Raw genomic sequence first — 21,775 nt, forward strand, 5'->3', positions numbered from 1 at the left:
TTCAATATGGTGCAAGATGTTCGAAATTATGTGAAAAGTAGGGGTAATCTATAAGGAGAGACGGGTCATATACAATATATACAACAGCCAGGATTGATTAATAAGAGTGAACGACGAACAACGAATGGTCGTATTACAAAGGGTGTAAGACACCAAACAAGACGAACTAAATAATCAATATTTCGGATGAAAAGCTACTGTCGCCATGAGTAACTTAGATGTAGATATCGTCACTATAGTGAATCAGCTTAAATCACTCAATAAAGGTAATACTTCCGGTTCAGTTTGTATGACAATCAGGTTCCTTTCGCAGTATGCTGAGGCAATAGCTCCCTATTCGCAATCATATACCACCGGACAGTCGTCGGTAGATCCGTACCTAAAGACTGCAAAGTACCACACCTGACATCAGTACCAAAGAACGGAAATAGTATTGACCCACTGAATTACAGGCCGGTATCTCTAACGTCGATTGCAGTCGGATTTTCAAACATATGCAGACTTCAAATATTACGAATTACCTCGAAAGAAAACGATTTATTGACAAATAGCCAACACCGATTCAGGAAATATCGTTCTTGTGAAACATAACTAGCTTTTAGCACTCGATCTTCACAGGTAGCCCATGAGTCGACGACAATCCGGCTCCTCAAAGTGAACTATGTTCATTTTCCAGCATCCGTGACTCCTCCATAGCTTCTGATGACGGAGCGAGACAGTGCAGATGTATGCGCTATGGTCGGAAAAGCCAAATGCCATTTTCCTGCTACCAACGTCATTGCCGCTAGATCAAGAGAGATATAAATGCGAGCGAAGCGACTCCCAGAGTGACTCGTGATGCATGTGCATTCTGGACGGTCGCCATGCACCCTTTCCCAAGTGTCTAAAAGACGTAGTTCTTGCAATAACAGACGGAGTTCGGGACGTGTGGTGTAATTGGAGTTCTGATCTTTCTGGTGAAGCACCCTACTTAAGTCTCCACTAAGGATGCTGTTGTCATAGCGTCGCAGGAAGAGAGGCGTGAAACCCTCTGAATAGCAGCGGATCTGCTGGTGACTCTTGTCCGTGCCAGAGCGGGCATAGATGTTTAAAATCCATATACTTTGTGTGATTATCGCCAAACCTCCGGTCGGCGATAAATACGTCAAGTCGTTAATTCTATGCCTTCTCGCACCAGTATGGCCTTACTGCTACCGCCATCATCGGCAGGAAAACGTGCCAAGCATATCCCTAGAAGTCCGGAAGGTCTCCAAAATAACTTCTTGCATAACTGCAATGTCCACATCTGACAAATGTGGCATATGATGCATCAATTGAAACTTCACTCTTGAACCGATGGTGTCGAGATTGATAGACTCAATCTGGAAAACCTGTGGCGGGTCTGCAGGCGTACGGACACTCATTGCAATAAATGTATGTGATGGTTCGATATTTTCTGCAGTGTACATGCCGATGTCTTTCTCCACTTCAAAAGAAATTTATTCCAGAATGAGATTGTCACTCTGCAGCGGAGTGTGCGCTGATATGAAACTTCCTGGCAGATTAAAATTCTGTGTCGGACCGAGACTCGAACTCGGGACCTTTTCTAAGCCATGTCTCCGCAACATCCTTTCTTTCAGGAGTGGTAGTCCTGCAAGGTTCGCAAGAGAGCTTCTGTAAAGTTTGGAAGGTAGGAGACGAGGTACGGGCAGAAGTAAAGCTGTGAGGACGGGGCGTAAGTCGTGCTCGGGTAGCTCAGTTGGTAGAGCACTTGGCCGCGAAAGGCAAAGGTCCCGAGTTCGAGTCTCGGTCCGGCACACAGTTTCAATCTGCCAGGTAGTTTCAGAAATTTATTAATCACAGGCCGCCGAGGCGCTAGCAGAACTTCAGTCGGAGGATCTTCGTCATCATGGGTTGTGGGTGGTTTCAGCTGCTAGCATCCTCGAGAGGGTCAACGTCGGTGTTGGCGCTGGAGTGGCAGGGGAGCGTTCTTACCTCAACGAACATCAGACTGATCCACTTTTGACAAGGGCGCATCAGTGTCTGGTCAAGCGTCTGGGAATAGGGTGCATGTTCCCACGGCTTCTGTTATCATCTACCTCAAGTGGGACATCATCTGCCCGGGAGTGTGTCGCGCGGTCATCAATCGATGTGCTCCGTCTCCTCTCGCGCTTCTTCTGCAATCGTTGTTTACATGAGTGCGCTTCCGCGTCAGACGATGGTAGAGTCCCGATGGTCTGGCACGAACGCTGCCTTAGGCATTATCATGGTGTCAACGTATATGTCTCCATCGGCATTTCGTCGTCCGTCGACAAAGCTGTGGTGGCAGAAGGGGGCTGTAATGGGCGTGGGAGACTCTTCTTTCCTCTGTAGTGCATAAGTTAACTGCAGAGCGTTGCAAGGGACCATCAGAGGCAGCAATCTGGCGGCATCGTTCCTGCTCGTTGCCACATATGTCAACAAAGGTGAGAGATCGAGACTGCAGGTGGTAGATGTGCTACCCTCCTGTGGACATTCGGAGCGCACATGATCTTCTTTACTGCATCCCGAGCACGTCTTCGGCTGTCCGTCGTAAATGATGACGGATCTGCATCCTCCAATGTGTAAATAAGACGGTGCATGTTTATTTAAAGTTATGCGGGCCTGACGCATCTCCTTTACGATGAATTACGTGCTGAACTGAGCCCATTTCACAGCACCATGTTCATGCTGTGGTCCATACAGGCGAAGTGCACACACCATCTCTTCCGCTGGCAGTTCAAAAACGAGTTCGGAAATTCTATGTCCTATTTCCAAGGCACCCTCGTTACTATATGAGTGGCAGAAACTGAGCCCGTTTTTAGTCTCTAGTGTCCTGTCGCAGATTGCGTCGTTGAGTAGATTGACATACACAACACTGTTGACTATGGAAGAGTGTGTGTCAACCAGTTCGTTACTAGGGAAATATACTTTGTATCTGAGAAAACGTTCTACTTCCAGAGCTTTTGATCGAGCAAATGCACTGTTGAAACCGAATTTCAGTGTCAGTTTTATGTAAGTATTGGCCATTCTGATCAACGGCGACACTAGCACGCGAAAAAATGCCGAAGCAATTAGACAAACACAGAGCGCGTGCTCCCCGGCAGGAACGTCAGCTCTAACTCTGATGTGACATCATCCCTTCTGCACGATCAGTGCTACGTTGCTCACAACACTAGGTCACTGTACTTCTATGAATATGCGTGTTGTCCAAGTGTAGAGTTTGAGGGATTTTTAAGCAGCCAATGTAACCACGCTATGCCCGAGTAATCTAACACAATGACTGGCTATTCGTCGACTCTTATTCGATCCCCGCTGTTATAATTCTTTTCATTTTTTTAACACTAGAACGACGTAGATTCTGACATCCCTAAAACGGTGGAAAGGGGTCATTTTGACCCCACATAAAATATTTTCATATTTGACTTAAACAAGTGCCTTTTCTAGTGTTTGTTAATCCATTCTTTATTTCAAGTAATCACAACAATTATTTACAATTATAAATTATAACTACTAATTTATTTTGACAACAATGTATCATACAAATTTTTTTGTTGCTACTGCTAACAAGATTCTTAACTATAGATTTTAATTTATTAACTAATCATAAACCTTCTAGACACATTTAGTATCTTGTTGTTGTTGTGGTCTTCAGTCCTGAGACTGGTTTGATGCAGCTCCCATGCTACTCTGTCCTGTGCAAGCTTCTTCATCTCCGAGTACTTACTGCAACCTACATCCTTCTGAATCTGCTTAGTGTACTCATCTCTTGGTCTCCGTATACGATTTTTACCTTCCACGCTGCCCTCCAATGCTAAATTTGTGATCCCTTGATGCCTCAGAACGTGTCCTGCCAACCGGTCCCTGCTTCTTATCAAGTTGTGCCACAAACTCCTCCTCTTCCCTAGTCTATTCAATACCTCCTCATTAGTTATGTGATCAACCCATCTAATCTTCAGCATTCTTCTGTAGCACAACATTTCGAAAGCTTCTATTCTCTTCTTGTCCAAACTGTTTATCGTCCATGTTTCACTTCCATACATGGCTACATTCCATACAAATACTTTCAGAAACGACTTCTTGATACTTAAACCTATACTCGATGTTAACAAATTCCTCTTCTTCAAAAACGCGTTCCTTGCCATTGCCAGTCTACATTTTATATCATCTCTACTTCGACCATCATCAGTTATTTTGCTTCCCAAATAGCAAAACTCCTTTACTACTTTAAGTGTCTCATTTCATAATCTAATTCCCTCAGCATCATCCGACTTAATTCCACTACATTCCATTATCCTCGTTCTGCTTTTGTTGATGTTCATCTTATATCTTCCTTTCAAGACACTGTCCATTCCGTTCAACTGCTCTTCCAAGTCCTTTGCTGTCTCTGACAGAATTACAATGTCATCGGCGAACCTCAAACTTTTTATTTCTTCTCCATGGATACCTACTCCGAATTTTTTTGTTTCCTTTACTGCTTGCTCAATATATAGATTGAATAACATTGGGGAGAGGCTACAACCCTGTCTCACTCCCTTCCCAACCACTGCTACCCTTTCATGCCCCATGACTCTTATAACTGCCATCTGCTTTCTGTACAATTGTAAATAGCCTTTCGCTCCCTGTATTTTACCCCTGAAAGAGAGTATTCCAGTCAACATTGTCAAAAGCCTTCTCTAAGTCTACAAATGCTAGAAACATAGGTTTGTCTTTCCTTAATCTTTCTTCTAAGATAAGGCGTAAGGTCAGTATTGCCTCACGTGTTCCAACATTTCGACGGAATCCAAACTGATCTTCCCCGAGAACGGCTTCTACCAGTTTTTCCATTCGTCTGTAAAGAATTCGTGTCAGTATTTTGCTGCCGTGACTTATTAAACTGATAATTCTGTCATTTTCACATCTGTCAATACCTGCTTTCTTTGGAATTGGAATTATTACATTCTTCTTGAAGTCTGAGGGTATTACGCCTGTCTCATACATCTTGCTCACCAGTTGGTAGAGTTTTGTCAGGGCTGGATCCCCCAAGACTATCAGTAGTTCTAATGGAATGTTGTCTACTCCCTGGGCCTTGTTTCGACTTTAGGTCTTTCAGTGCTCTGTCAAACTCATCACTCGGTATCATACCTCCCATTTCATCTTCATCTGCACCCTCTTCCTTTTCCATAATATTGCCCTCAAGAACATCGCCCTTGTATAGACCCTCTATAACTACTTCCACCTTTCTGCTTTCCCTTCTTTGCTTAGAACTGTGTTTCCATCGGAGCTCTTGAGATTCCTGCAAGTGGTTCTCTTTTCTCCAAAAGTCTCTTTAATTTTTCTGTTGGCAATCTGTCTTACCCCTAGTGATATATGCCTCTACATCCTTACATTTGTCCTCTATCCGTCCCTGCTTAGCCATTTTGCACTTCCTGTCGATCACATTTTTGAGACGTTTGTATTCCTTTTTGCCTGCTGCATTTACTGCATTTTTTTATTTTTTCCTTTCATCAATTAGATTCATTATTTCGTCTGTTAGCCAAGGATTTCTATTAGCCCTTGCCTATTTACCTACTTCATCCTCTGCTGCTTTCACTATTTCATCTCTCAAAGCTAGCCATACTTCTACTGTATTTCTTTCCCCCATTCTTGTCAGTCGTTCCCTAATGCTCTCCCTGAAACTATCTACAACCTCTGGTTTTGTCAGTTTATCCAGGTCCTATCTCCTCAAATTCCCACTATTTTGCAGTTTCTTCAGTTTTTATCTACAGTTTATCACCAATTGATTGTGGTCAGAGTCGACATGTGCCCCTGGAAATGTCTTACAATTTAAAACCTGATTCCTAAATCTCTGTCTTACCATTATATAATCTATCTGAAACTTGTCAGTATCTCCAGGCTTCTTCCATGTATACAACCTTCTTTTATGATTCTTGAACCAAGTGTTAGCTATGATTAAGGTATGCACTATGCAAAATTCTACCAGGCGGCTTCCTCTTTTATTCCTTAGCCCCATTCCATATTCACCTACTACGTTTCCTTCTCTTCCTTTTCCTACTTTCAAATTACGGTCACCCATGATTATTAAATTTTCGTCTCCCTTCACAATCTATCTCATCATACATTTCATAAATCTCTTCATCATCTGCGGAGCTAGCTGGCTTATAAACTTGTACTACTGTGGTAGGCGTGGACTTAGTATCTATCTTGTGCACAATGATGCGTTCACTATGATATTTGTAGTATCTTACCCGCATTACTATTTTTTATTCATTATTAAACTAACTCGTACATTACCGCTATTTAATTTTATATTTATACCCCTGTATTCACCTGACCAGAAGTCTTGTTCCTCCTGCAACCGGACTTCACTAAATCCCACTGTATCTAACTTTAACCTATCCATTTCCCTTTTAAAATTTTCTAACCTACCCGCCCGATTAAGGGATCTGACATTACACGCTCCGATCCGTAGAATGCCGTTTTCTTTCTCCTGATAACGACGTCCTCCTGAGTAGTCCCAGCCCGGATATCCGAATGGGGGACTACTTTACCTCCGGAATATATTACCCAAGAGGACGCCATCATCATTTAACCATACAGTAAAGCTGCATGCCCTCGGGAAAAATTACAGCTGTAGTTTCCCCTTGCTTTCAGCTGTTCCCAGTACCAGCACAGCAAGGCCGTTTTGGTTAACGTTACAAGGCGAGATCAGTCAATCATTCAGACTGTTGCCCCTGCAACTACTGAAAAGGCTGCTGCCCCTCTTCAGGAACCACACATTTGTCTGGCCTCTCAACAGATACCACTCCGTTGTGGTTGCACCTACGGTACGGCCATCTGTATCGCTGAGGCACCCAAGCCTCCCCACCAACGAGAAGGTCCATGGTTCATGGGAGGGACCTTCAGTATATTTAGGCCATTTTACTCTCAAATGTGATTTACAGACACTTCTGTATTCATTTTCATTCAAGTCGGTTGACGCTTCTAGACGCACTTAGCACATGTGATTTCTGTTGTACGTGCACATTTTCCTCACACGGCTTTGTGGCACTTTACACAATTTTCGCTGGTCTTGTTGCCTTTGCAGAGGCTGTTTTGGTACATCCTCCGCTTTGTAGGTGATTTCAGTCCCATATCCTCTTCCTCTGCCTTATGTTCTTGCTCTTTCGTTTCCTTGAGTTCCTTTGCCAGTTGAAGTATGAACTTCTTCCTTTCCATTTTCATGTTCGTTACCACGCTATAGGTGATCCATGCATTTATTGCCGCCATGTCCAGTATGTTCTAGAATACATGCATTGACCATCTTCTACATGCAACCTTCGTAGGATATTAACATATCATTTGTTCAACCATGCCCACCCTATTATTTGTTGCATTGTAAAATGTTACGGTTTCAGGTTTTTTCATTCCTTCCTTTCTTATTGCTAGTTCAGCATGCATCGTACTCAAAAGAACTTTCTTAGTCTTCTTTCCTTGGTATACAGTCAAGGAGCAGTCTTTGTTGCTCTATTGTGTAGTATTGTGGTGGAGTGTTTTACAGCATTAGGCTTCCTTACTTCATCGGGGCTTTCTCGGCGGATCTTGTTCATTGTACCAACAAATGTTTTCTTTTCTTTGAGTTTTTTAGCAACTTGAAAAGATGTAAAGAAGTTGTCTGTGGTCACATTTCTTCCTTGATTTACAAATGGCTCCATGAGACGCAGAACGACATACTCTGCAAGTGGTTGTTTCTGTCAATGTTGTCCTCTTTGCCGAGGTATGGGAAAGCATTACGTATATACTTTGTCGTTCCTCCACAACCAACCAGAATTTGAGACCATAATTGTACGGTTTGTTGGAGATGAGTTGAGTAAAGCTGCATCTTGCTTTGTTTGGTAATAGTTGCTCGTCAATGGTTATATTTTCACCAGGCCAGGAAGCGCGAATACTATTTTCAATGAACTTTCCCCAAATTTCAGATACAAGAGCGAATTTGTTGGCTGCCAGGCGCTCATCCCGTGTTGTTTTTTCATCAAAATGGATAAATCTGAGGAGCTCCTGAAATCTGTCCCTTTGCATAATGACCTTAAGAAAAGTAGGCCCGCTAGAGTACGACCAGAGATCAGCCTGAGACATACATTTTGTGCACAATAGACCCCGAACATTAATTATGGCTATCAGTTTCTCCAGTTCCTCAAGTGACACAGTCCAGTCATTGTTTTTCAGTACTTTTAGAGCATTTGATTCTGTGTATGTCTTCATCAGAAGTAAGACGGAAGGCACTGATGACAGATCTGTCTACTCGTTGGCAAGCATTAGTAGTGGGGCCTCCTCTCTCATTGAGAACATTCCCAGCTGACCGCCTTCAAGAAGATGAATAATTTCCAATCTCCCGCACGGTTCCATCCCCCGCAATCATCTTTGTAGACGCTAACAACTGTACCTGCTGTGGTGAAAGAGGTGATGACTGACATATATCGGCATCTGAATCCTCTTCCACTAATCGCCCGACGTTCAGAATGTCTTCATCTTCACTTGTGACAGGTACATAATCATCATATTCATCAGTGAAGTCAATTCCGATTCAACTTCGGAATTCTGCAAGAGATGTAACACTTCTTCATCTGAAAATCCACTACTGACCATACATGTTCGAAAACGTGTTTCACGGACAAAGACTGCCTGAGTGACACAACATAAGCTGTGGCAGACTGGAATGTACGCGTGCCAAGTTGCAACATTGAGCAGCAACTGTTCTGCGTTACTGCTCACTGTTGCCATTGTATTGTTAGATAATTTGCATATGTTCAAAAGATAAATCCCAGTGGGGTGAAATTGATCCCTTCCGCCGTTCTAGGTATATGATTCAAATGGTTCAAATGGCTCTGAGCACTATGGGACGTAATATCTGAGGTCATCATTCCCACATAACTTAGAACTACTTAAACCTAACTAACCTAAGAACATCACACACATCCATGCCCGAGGCAGGATTCGAACCTGCGACCGTAGCGGTTCCAGACTGAAACGCCTGGAATCGCTAGGCCATACCGGCCGGCGAAGAAAATTAAAACATTTTGTAAATACTAAATCATATTCAAAAAGACGAGAAAAAATTAGAAAGTCATATAATTTCAGTAATGAAGGAAATTTATTGGATATGACACTGAACGAGAAAAGTATGTCAGGGGTAATTTTGACCCCTTCCGCCAATCTAGTGGTTTTATTTATTTTTATTTATACGTCAAGTTCCGTAGGACCAAATTGGGGAGCAAATCTCCAAGGTCATGGGACGTGTCACCACATGAAATTACAATACAAAGGTAAACCACAGGCTATTAAAAGTGATACACTAAGAAGAAATGCAGATGATAAACGGGTATTCTTGGAAAAAGAGACAGCATTGGTAGTATTAAAAAATAAAAAATAAAAAATATACGACCAATGCTGTCTCTTTATTCAAGTATACCTGTTATCTGGTCGTAGTGCACAAGACAATATGGAGTCGCCAATCAATAAACGGTTATTCATTGGTCAAACATAATATACTAGAACTGGCACGTGATTACATTTTCACGCAATTTCAGTGCCGAGATCCTGAGAAATCAGTACCCAGAACAACCACCTCCGGCCGTAAAAACGGCCTTGATACGGCTGGGTATTGAGTCAAACAGAGCTTGGATGGCGTGTACAGGTACAGCTGCCCATGCAGCTTCAACACGATACCACAGTTCATTAAGAGTAGTGACTGGCGTATTGTGACGAGCCAGTTGCTCGGCCACCATTGACCAGACGTTTTCACTTGGTGAGAGATCTGGAGAATGTGCTGGCCAGGGCAGCAGTGGAACATTTTCTGTATCCAGAAAGGCCCGTACAGGACCTGCAACATCCGGTCGTGTATTATCCTGCTGAAATATACGGTTTCGCAGGGATCGAATAAAGGGTAGAGCCACGGGTCGTAACACATCTGAAATGTAACGTCCACTGTTCAAAGAGCAGTCAATGCGAACAAGAGATGACCGAGACATGTAACCAATGCCACCCCATACCATCACGCAGGGTGATAAGCCAGTATGGCGATGACGAATACACGCTTCCAATGTGCGTTCACCGCGATGTCGCCAAAAACGGATGCGACCATCGTGATGCTGTAAACAGAACCTGGATTCATCCGAAAAAATGCCTTTTTGCATTCGTGCACCCAGGTTCATTATTGAGCACACCATCGCAGGCGCTCCTGCCTGTGAATCAGCTTCAAGGGTAACCGCGGCCATGGTCTCCGAGTTGATAGTCCATGCTGCTGCAAACGTCGTCGAACTGTTCGTGCAGATGGTTGTTGTCTTGCAAACGTCCCCATCTGTTGACTCAGGGCTCGAGACGTGGCTGCACGATCCGTTACAGGCATGCGGGTAAGATGCCTGTCATCTCGACTGCTAGTAATACGAGGCCGTTGGGATCCAGCACGACGTTCCCTATTACCCTCCTGAACCCACCGATTCCATATTCTGCTAACAGTCATTGGATCTCCACCAACGCGAGCAGCAATGTCGCGATACGATAAACCGCAATCGCGATGGGCTACAATCCGACCATTATCAATGTCGGAAACGTGATGGTACGCATTTCTCCTCCTTACATGAGGCATCACACCAACGTTTCACTAGGCAACGCAGGTCAACTGCTGTCTGTGTATGAGAAATCGGTTGGAAACTTTCCTCTTGTCAGGACGTTGTAGGTATTGCCACCGGCGCCTACCTTGTGTGAATGTTCAGATATGCTAATCATTTGCATATCACAGCATCTTCTTCCTGTTGGTTAGATTTCGTGTCTGTAGCACATCATCTTCGTGGTTTAGCAATTCTAATCGCCTGTAGTGTAATAACAGATAAAAATAAATGTTCGTGAACCTGAAAAATGTCAGTCCATAAGTTTAAGTAAACGCTATCAGCAGTACAATAAGAATCAGCTTCATTTTTCAAGGAACTCCTCGACAGAATAGAAGGAATGACCCATGAGGAAACTCTTCAGTTTCCATTTGAAAGCGCGTGGATTACTGCTAAGATTTTTGAATTCGAGTGGCAGATCATTGAAAGTGGATGCAGCAGTATACTGCACACCTTTATGTACAATAGGTAAGGAAGTCCGATCCAAATGGAGGTTTGATTTCTGCAGAGTATTAACCGAATGAAAGCTGCTTATTTTTGGAAATAAACTAATATTGGTAACAAGAAACGACAATAAGGAATATACATATTGAGAGGCCAATGTCAAAAGACCCAGACTCGTGAAGGTCGACAAGAGGTTCGTGAACTCACATCACTTATTGCCCGAACCGTCATTTTCTGAGCCAAAAATATCCTTGTAGAATATGAGAGTTACCCCAAGAAATAATTCCATACGACATAAGCGAATTAAAATAAGCAAATTAGACTAATTTTCGTGTAGAAGTTTCATTCACTTTTGATACAGTTCGAATAGTAAAAATGGTGTATTAAGTCTTTGAACAAGTTCCTGAACGTGGGCTTTCCAAGACAGCTTACTATCTACTAGAAAACCTAGAAATTTGAACTGTTCAGTTTCACTAATCATATGCCCGATCTGTGAAATTAAAAGGTCAGGTTTTGCTGAAATGTGTGTTGGAAACTGTAAAAAGTGAGTCTTACTGTGATTTAACGTTAGTTTATTTTCTACAACTGAGGTCATGTACTGCACTATTCGAAACAGAGCCAATGTTGCACAAAACATCCTTCACTACCAAGGTAGTGTCATCAGCAAACATAAATATTTTAGAGTTACCTGTAATGCTAGAGGGCATATCATTTATATAAATAAGGATCAGGAGCGTCCCCAATACTGATCCCTGGGGCACCCCCCACTTGACAGTACCCCACTCAGATCCCACATCACAGCCGTTATCAACATTGTGAATAATGACCTTTTGCTGCCTGTTGTGAGCTACTCCCTGTATTCCATAATGGTCCAACTTCTGGAGCAGTATTCTGTGATCAACGCAATCAAATGCCTTAGTTAAATAAAAAAATACGACAAGCGTTCGAAACTTTTTGTTTAGCCTATCCGGTACCTCACAGAGAAAAGGGAATATAGTATTTTCAGTTGTTAAACGACTTCTCAAGCCGAACTGTACATTTGATAGCATATCGTATGATATAAAATGATCAATTATCCTTACATACACAGCCTTTTCAATAACTTTTGCAAACACTGATGACATAGAAATAGTTCTAAAATTATCTACATTATCCCTTTCTCCCTTTTTATAAAGCGGCTTTACTACTGAGTACCTTAACCGCTCAGAAAACAGACCATTCTTAAAATATGGCTAAATACTGGGCTAACATGTGCAGCACAGTACTTTAATATTCTGCTAGACACTCCATCATAACCATGAGAGTCCTTAGTCTTCAGTGATTTAATAATTGACTCGATCTCCCTCTTGTCTGTAGCGTATTTCAGACATCAATCTCGGAAAGGCATTTGCCAAGAAAGTTATATGATTTCCTGTAGAAACTAAATTTTTATTTAATTCACCAGCAATCCTCAGAAAATGATTGTCAAATACTGTACACATATCTGATTTATCAGTAACAGAAATACTTTTACTGCGAACAGACTTTATATCGTCGACCTTGGGTTGCTGACCAGACACTTCCTTCACAACTGACCATATGATTTTAATTTTATCCTGTGAATTAGCTATTCTATTTGCATATCACTTACTCTTTGCCTTCCTAATAACATTTTTAAGCATCTTAATATACTGTTCGTAATGGGCTACTGTAGGTCGATTGTGACTACTTCTAACATTTTGATATAATTCCCGCTTTGTTGTACATTATATCCTTATCCCACTAGTCAACCACCCAGGCTGCCCATTACTGCTAGTACCCCGTTTAGAATGTTCTAATGGAAAACAACTCTCAAAGAGCATGAGAAATGTGTTATGGAAAGCATTGTATTTATCATCTGTGTTATCGGCACTATAAACTTCCGGCCACTCTTGTTCCTTGAAAAGTTTTAAAAAACTCTCTGTTGCTGTTGGATTAACTTTCCTACATAGTTTGTAATTAAATATGACTTTGGTTTGAAGCCTTTTAGTGTTAAAATTTGTGCGTCATGGTCTTAAAGGTCATTGACACTTTTGCTAACAGAATGGCCATCTAGTAATGAAGAATGAATAAAAATATTGTCTATGGCAGTGCTACTGTTCCCCTGCACCCTAGTTGGAAAAAACACAGTTTGCATCAGATCAGATGAATTTAGATCTGCCAACTTCCTTTTTCTTGCACAATGATATCCGAAATTAATATTGAAGTCACCACATATAATTAGTTTCTGGTACTTCCTACGAGGCAGTGAATGAAAGGATATCTCACATTACGATTCAATGCAAATATAAGACTTTAAATGTTATAAATTGCCATGCTCCAACAGAGGATAAAGAGGACAATATTAAAGAAGAATTTTACAACAAATTGGAACAGGTATATGATACATTCTCGAAAAATTCAATTAAAATAATTCTAGGAGATTTCAATGCCAAGTTAGGACATGAAAATCATTATAAACCTACAATTGGACCTCATAGTCTACATCAGCAGAGTAATGAAAACGGAACAAAACTTATTAGCTTTGCCACTTCCAAAAACATGTTGATCAAAAGTACATATTTTGCACATAAAGATATACATAAACAAACATGGGCTTCAAGAGATGGCATCACAAAAAATCAAATTGATCATGTATTAATCGAAAAACAACATCATAAATGCATACATGATATCAGAAGTCAAAGGGGAGCAGACTGTGATTCGGATCACTTTCTTGTAAAAGCCAAGTTCAAGATCTCACTCTCAAGACATAAATGGTCTAAATTAAATGGTGTTCCTAGGTTTAATACAATGAAACTGAAAAACCCAAACATTCTCAACCAGTACATTGGAGAATTAGAAACACACAAACCTGAAGTGGAAAGTAAAATTAACAATGATGATACTAATCAAGCCTGGAACGCTCTGAAAGAAAATATCACACGAGCAACTACCTCAGTTTTGGGACATTTTACTACAACTAAGAACCCCTGGTTTGATGCCGAGTGCTCGAACGCTATCGAAGATAGAAAATTAGCAAGGGAAAAATTCCTACAAAAACCAATAACACAAAACAAACTTATTTTTGAAGAGAAACAGAAACTTGCCAGGAAACTCTTTAGGAAAAAGAAAAGGGATTTTATGAATTACAAATTAAAAAGAGCTGAGAATGACCGTACCACAGACTCCAGAGGATTTTTCAAGAGCATAAATATGTTTAAAAGTGGGAATATAAAAAATTATGGACAGTTCATAACAGACCCAGATGGCTCCTTGCTAACAGAAAGAAGTGACATTGCTAACAGATGGAAGGAATATTTTAATGAGTTACTAAATGCTCCAACTATAAGCGTCTCTCAGGAGGATGACAATGAATATCTTACTGCTGACCCATCGGACGAAGAGCCCAGCTTAGCAGAAATTAAAGAAAGCATCAAGAAGCTGAAGAGACATAAAGCTCCTGGAAGTGATGGTATAGACACAGATATATGGAAGCTCAGTAAATTTCCTTTTGTAAACTGCTTACACAAAATCATCACCAACATCTGGAAGCAGGAACAGGTCCCACATGATTGGAAAGAAGTAGTTGTGTGCCCTATATACAAGAAGGGGGACCCAACAAATTGTTCAAACTACAGAGGAATTGCGTTACTAAACACAACATATAAAATTCTGACAAATATACTGTTAGCAAGGATAAGCCCTTACGTTGAAGACTCCCTAGATGATGCCCAATGTGGATTTAGACCTAACAGATCGACTATTGACAATATATATGTCCTAAGGATGTTGGGTGAAAAGAAATATGAATTCAATCAAAATGTACATATGCTTTTCATTGATTTTAAAAAAGCTTTTGACAGTATCAACAGGGAATATTTATGGAAGTGCATGAGGCAGATTGGCATCCCTAACAAATTGATAAATTTAATAAAATCTTGCACTTTAAACTCAAAATACAAAATAAAAGTAGCTAGCAAACTTTCTGAAGACTTTGAGGTTAAAACTGGAGTCAAACAAGGGGATTCACTCTCACCAGTTCTTTTTAACATAGTAATCAATAGAATAATCCAAAAAGTAAAGCTACTACAAATTGGAGCACAACTGGAAAGCAAAATTAACATTGTAGCATACGCTGATGACATTGCATTATTATCTGACAGTGAGAATGATTTGAAGCTTCTTACAGCACAATTAATTAAAGCCACAAATGGCACAGGCCTCCAGCTGAATACAGACAAAACAATGTACTTTATCTTATCCCGCTATCCATCAAATAATAATGTACTGCAAATTAATAACACAGCTTTCACAAAGACAAATGAATTTAATTACCTTGGTACAATAGTAACCTCTGACAACTCCATAAAAATTGAAATAGAATCACGAATTCAGAAGGCTAACAAATGCTACTATAGTCTCTTGACAGTTTTCAAAAGCAAGTTAATTTCTAGGAACACCAAACTACAAGTATACAAATCATTGATTATACCAGTACTCACCTATGGATCTGAAACCTGGACTCTCACAAAAAAAGAGGAAAACAGATTAAGAGTATTTGAACGAAAAATTTTGAGAAAAATATTTGGACCCATAAGAGATAGGATCAGTGATGAATGGAGATTGCTAAATAACAATGAATTTTACAAATTATATAAAGACTCCGATATAGTGGCCAAAATTAAAGCCAAAAGACTGAAGTGGATAGGGCATGTCATCAGAGCACCACCAAACAGGACCATCAAGAAAGTGACTGAAGAGATTCCCACCGGAAGACGACCTCTTGGACGCCCACGCATGAGATACTTGGACAATATTCAAGACGATCTCAGAAAACTAGGACATGACAGACAGTGGCAAATTACTTGTAAAGACAGAGCAAAGTGGTTCAACATTGTCCATTCTGCAGCAAAAAGCCTTCATGGATTGTAATGCTTAATAATAATAATAATAATAATAATAATAATACTTCCTACGAAGTGAGTGTTAAAGTATTGATTATAAAAATTAAATATATATGCAATTTTAATGACTCAATTTATTTACGATTATTGCCCTTGTAGTCAAAAGGGCCCAACCCACCACGTTGTAGCACGTTGATAAAATTTTTCACGAGCAGCCACTGCTTCTTTGTAAGGCGCTCGGCTGATACCCTTCCCCACTCACCTCCACCTGAGCTTGTACTGGGGTCTCTAAATAACCTCGCTGTCAGTGGAACGTTGTAGTCTAAATCTTCCTTCCTTCATGCAGGGAGGGAAAGATAATATTATACTAATTACTGCTCGTGCAGACACATTTCAGAAATCATTTTTTCCACTGGCCCATATTGTAATGGACCCTCAAGATACCCTAATACATGTTACAGTACAGTGCAGAATAACATGTAAAAGAATCGGATAAGTGGTATAGCTACAATACATTGCATTTATGCTTCCCACTACAGTCCTCCACCTGTGGTTAAGGTGATGGACAGGTATTCAGGAAAAGCAGCCCTCAAACCATCTTCGTCATTATCTGCCATTTCCCTCAGCGGCATAGTGATCTTCGTGCCAATGTTCGTGCCAATATTACGTGGCGTCATTCAAAGGACTGGCTTCATCAACAAGATGACCAGCAATCCCTTTTCGCTGATTACACTAACTCCGCTGTTGCCCCACCCGCCCCTAATGACTTCGATACTAACAAGATGTTAAATTCCCAATTCTTTTACGTTAAGTCTTTACAACAAACATAGTACTTTACGTGAATGGTTTTAAACCTGTGAAGCGATATTTAGCAAGTAATATTTTTAATCACATTCCTTTCTGATCATGTACATCAGTTCCATACAAGGTGCGAATAATTTGTCGCAGAAATCTATGAAGGTTTCTACGAGGAACTGTTTTAGAAAGTCTTCAGGTTGTCCACTATCTTTTGCCTTTTTCTTGTAAAAAATAACCTGTTATTAGAGGTACTTGTAAGGTAATAAGAGAGGATTTGTGATGTTATTCAGTCAATCAGATAATTTTAGAATGATTTATGAAATTATGGGTAGAAGCTGTATATAAACAAATTATCAACAGCAAGTTCGTTTTTGAGGGAGTCACATGACATTGGTCCACACTTTCTCATTACTTTCTATAGTCTGTTGTACTTACTGATAAAATAATAATGACACGAAATTCTGTACACCAACAGAAAACCAATTTAGTAAATAAAAGTTAATGTCTATTTCAAGCAACACACAGCAGCTTCCACTGTCTATAAGCATAAAGTTTTGAAAGAATGAAGTTATTTAACACGTGCATGCAAATTACCATTGTTCAATTGAAAATGTAATCATATTTTTCTTGCTTATTAAGCACTGCTTGTTTTTCAGTAACTATGTCCTTCATTTACGTTTCAGCTTCCAACAGGAGAAAATGCACAACTCATCCCCGTTATGGTGTGGATCCATGGAGGAGCATTTTTGTTAGGTTCTGGGAATACAGAGCTGTATGGGCCGGATTATCTCATGGAACATGATGTTCTGTTAGTGACGTTCAACTATCGTCTTGGAGTGCTTGGTAAGTTTATGTGCTAGTCATAACACACTTTGTTTTGGTTTTTGGGTTATGTGTGTTTATCGGGAAATGAGTAAATGCGATTTACATTTTACCAGACGCCTTCCAACTTCATTTATTGAATTCTCACCTTTGTCCTCAACGTCGTAGAGTTTACTCTTAATACAGCACTTCTAACTTGCATATTGTACCATAGTACCTATAAGCTACAAGTGATTTCCGCTTCGGCATTTTGTTGCTCAGTACATATATTTCATTACTTCCTCTAAATGTTGCTGTTGTTTTACATTTGTGCTGTTTTTTTTTTTTGTGGAAATATTATTCTCCCTAATTCACTGAGAATTCGTGTCGGCACAGTGCATGAACTGCTCATGCGCCTTTGTACCATGTATTATGTTTGTTTTGTGTAGTGTTGTATTTATGGGATGCCTGTGGTAAAGGATTATATTTGTTTGCGAGTGCGCGCGCTTTTGTGTTTGTGTTTGTGTGTGTGTGTGTGTGTGTGTGTGTGTATTTGTGTATGTGTGTGTGTCTGCGAGTATGCGTAGTATGTATTTAATTTTGTTTTGTTAGGTTTTATAGTGAGATGTTGTTTATGTGCATGTTATCAATTATCAGTTGCTGGGCTTCTACTATAACTTTTCGTAAATATTTCTCTACCATCAGGATTAGACATTTGCTGTACTTCTTTATTCTCATAATTTTGATATCTTCCCCTACGTCTTTGAGAGATCGCTATGTCGTAAAGTTTCTGTAAATGTGAAACGATTAATGTTACACTTCCCACATCTGATATGGTTTTTGTACCTCGATTTAAAATTCATACAGATAAAGACAATTAAGTTTTCTGTCTTGAGTGTTTAGTTGTTGGCGTCTGCATGGAAAGAATTTGTTTCCTTAGAATTTCTGACGCACTGTATGATTAATTTACGTATGTATTTTATCGTGTACCAAATCGTTTCCTTTCCTGTTTAGTAGTCAATCTGTTTGTATGTGTTGTCTTTATTTATTGTCTGCTGCTTTGCGTATTTTCCCGTATTGTGTCTGTGAAGGTTTTGTTCTCTTTTTAGTTTGGATTTTGTAATTTAGCTGGTCTAATATCTGTGTTCATATATATTGTTAAATGCTGTTTGTTTTATTGTTTGCCGCTCCTTCCCATACTTCTCTCGTTATGTAGAATTCTAGTTTATACAAGTCTCTCAGTACAGCTTACTTTTGGTTGTGGGGATGATCAGAATGAATCTTAGTAATTTATCTACATCTGTGGATTCCCTAATTAACTTGAAATTAATATGAAGGATTTCCTTTCGTTATTGTTAGATCGAGAAAGTATTTCTTTCTTCTTTTCTAATGACAATTTTATATTTATATTTACGTGTTGAATTCTGTATGAAATTTTCGCCCTTCTTGTGATCCAACTTGTGCACAAGTCATGTTGTCATATCTGTACCAGTATACGAATTACTCTTTTCTCTGTGTGTTGATATTTGCAAAGAATTGATTTGGTTAATGGTTTGTGCAGATGTTGGTTAATGTTCCTGATGACAGTGAAACCATTCTGCGTTTTGATTTATTCTACCATGTCTCCTGTGTTTTTAACTCCCAAATGCTTGACTGTTTTGACAAGACACATAATGTAAAGACATTATACATGCGGAAACGCTGCCCGAAACAAACACAAGAAAACGATGGGAAGATGCATGTACAGAATGTTTGCTCTAATGAGAATTTTTGGGGGAGTAGACAGAAGAATAGCTCACCAGCAGATCACTTGGCAAAAATGTAAACAAACACCAGCACGCAAAAAAAGGAAGAAAAAATATTACTAGCAATCGAAAATCTAAAAGAAACAGATACGGTCTCATGCGGAATTGCCGTTAGGCGTATTTGCAAAACACATTATTCCAAGGCGTCATTTGCACACTAGCACGTGACCTCTCAAAATAATATTTCTTGCAAATATTCCTAACGGCATCTGCACATGAGATTGTACGTTTTTCTTGTATTGCTGACTTATATGAGATTTCCGACGCATATTTTATCTGATGATGATTACTCGAAACGCTTCATAAATGAAGTTTTTAGCGATCAAGACTTTTCCAAGGAATTACTACATACCAAGTCTGTATAGTCGCATACGTTACAAATGGGTGACTACATCAGTCAGATGGAAGACAATCGGCTAGTCAATGACAAGAAAAACAATTGATGGAGAGTCTCATGTTCGACGGTTTTGTAATTCGCATAATATGTTCAGAAGTGTCTTCAGTACAGAAGGGCTGGAACAATCACATACTTTTCTCTCGCGCAGGATTTCTATCCACGGAAGACCAGTTGGTCCCCGGAAACGCAGGTCTCAAAGACATGGTGATGGCTCTGAAGTGGGTAAAGAGCAACATCGCCAGGTTTGGCGGTGACCCGGGCAACGTCACCATATTTGGCGAGAGCGCGGGTTCCATGTCCTGTCATATACTCTCCATATCTTCTGCGGCCAAAGGTAAGTTTCCTTCAGGCGTTGGGTAGTATGTTTACCTGCATACTTTCAGATGCTGCATGTCACGGAAAAGCAACTTTTATCGAACTGTGATGTGAAAAGGTAGCTAGAGTTACGAATAAAATAGATGTATCTTCAGTAGGTGACCGGTTTCGGGTTAATACCCACCAACCAAAGCTTGCAAACTGAAATGTAAGCATTAAATAATGTCCATACTCTTCCGCCCGGTCCGAAGAGGACATCAGTCGGAGGTTATAATTTATTAAAGAAATGTGTGATATTCATCGCAGGGGCAAAGCATAAACGTATTCATCTTGTTGTGCCCTGATTACACGTTCGGTAGCAATTACAATAACCTAGCAAAGAAACATTAAAAGATAATTAACAAAACAGTGTTGCCAGAAGAAAGTATTATACAAACATATGCCGTAAATAACGTAATATCAACAAAGAACAAAATAATTCAAAATCTCATAGGTCCTTTTTATGCTTAGCCGTTCGTTTCCATTCTGTGTAAATAATGTACAGGATGTTTATAAATTAGTTACACGAAAACAAACTTTAATTGTTATCAGGATAAATAACTTACAAAAAAGGTTTAATACAGTGCTGACTGCAATATATCTTTTTATTGTCGCCTAATACTGTTAGTTCCAGATATTTCAGATAGATGTCATGTGCGAATGAATTACTACAATGTTCGTCATGGTGTCGTATGATGGTGCAGAGTGTGCGCAGTGTTATTTATGATTTCATGAAACCAAATCCACTACTACAGTTCAGAGAAAATTCAGGAGTAAATATCGCAAGCCACCATCTCAAACAAAAATTGTTATTAGTAGGTAAGCTGTGGCTGTGTATCACATAGTACGCCGGGTCAGGGTCGCCCAGCAATCTCTGACGCAAGAAATGATCAAATTTAGTAGTCTTACATTCGTAGCCCCTGTAAATGAACCAGACGTGCCAGCTTAGAATTGAATAAGCATAAGCCTTAGCGAGGAGGGTATTACGGAAACGCCTGCCATTCAAACCCTACAAATTGGAATTGTTACAAGCCATAAGAGAAAACAACAAAGGAAAACTAGTAGGTTTTTGCGTAGAAATGTTTAACAAAATCCAAGCTGAAGATGATTTTCTTAATAAAACTGTTCAGTGAGGAAATCACCTACGATAAATTGAATATTCATTATGTTGGGATATGGGGTGAGCAGATACCACGTCACGTCATTGGACATATACGGTACTCCCCTAAGGTAAGTGTCTTTTTGCGCTGTAAGCTGTAGCAAGATAAACGGTTCTTTGTTTTTTCCGAGTCAGCGTTAACTGGCGTATGGTACCTGGTTGTGCTTGAACATTATGTGATTCCTCAGTTACAAAAGGAAAACGTCACAGAATCTATTTTCCATCAATGTGGCGCCACCTCCTTACGATCATGAAGTAATTTATGAATATCCTCTACTATTGCTGAATCCTTGTAACTGTGGACGAAAAAGTGCATCAAATATCATCTGTATAGCAGGCGAAGGACAGCTATGTAAACCTAAATATCTGCCATTAAGGAATATTTGTTGCTAAAATAGTATGAATGTAATGATCACAATACTGCAACTCCATGTACTATCATACAAATTGCTCCTCTTAGTAAAGAGAAAATGAAATCAAGCGGCAGACAAGGT

The 21,775-nt window shown here is 40.0% G+C and overlaps 1 protein-coding gene across 1 annotated transcript in view; it reads left to right on the forward strand.

Annotated features, from left to right (window-relative positions):
* Window positions 1-21,775, forward strand: part of LOC126456308 (juvenile hormone esterase-like) — an 84,188-nt gene that overhangs the window by 7,632 nt on the left and 54,781 nt on the right. Inside the window, exons 2-3 of the mRNA XM_050092059.1 lie at window positions 17,449-17,608; window positions 19,917-20,102. Of these exons, the coding sequence (XP_049948016.1) occupies window positions 17,449-17,608; window positions 19,917-20,102 (346 nt within the window). The remainder of the gene's footprint in view (window positions 1-17,448; window positions 17,609-19,916; window positions 20,103-21,775) is intronic.

Source organism: Schistocerca serialis, chromosome 2 (genome assembly GCF_023864345.2).
Source record: "Schistocerca serialis cubense isolate TAMUIC-IGC-003099 chromosome 2, iqSchSeri2.2, whole genome shotgun sequence".
Taxonomy (NCBI): domain Eukaryota; kingdom Metazoa; phylum Arthropoda; class Insecta; order Orthoptera; family Acrididae; genus Schistocerca; species Schistocerca serialis.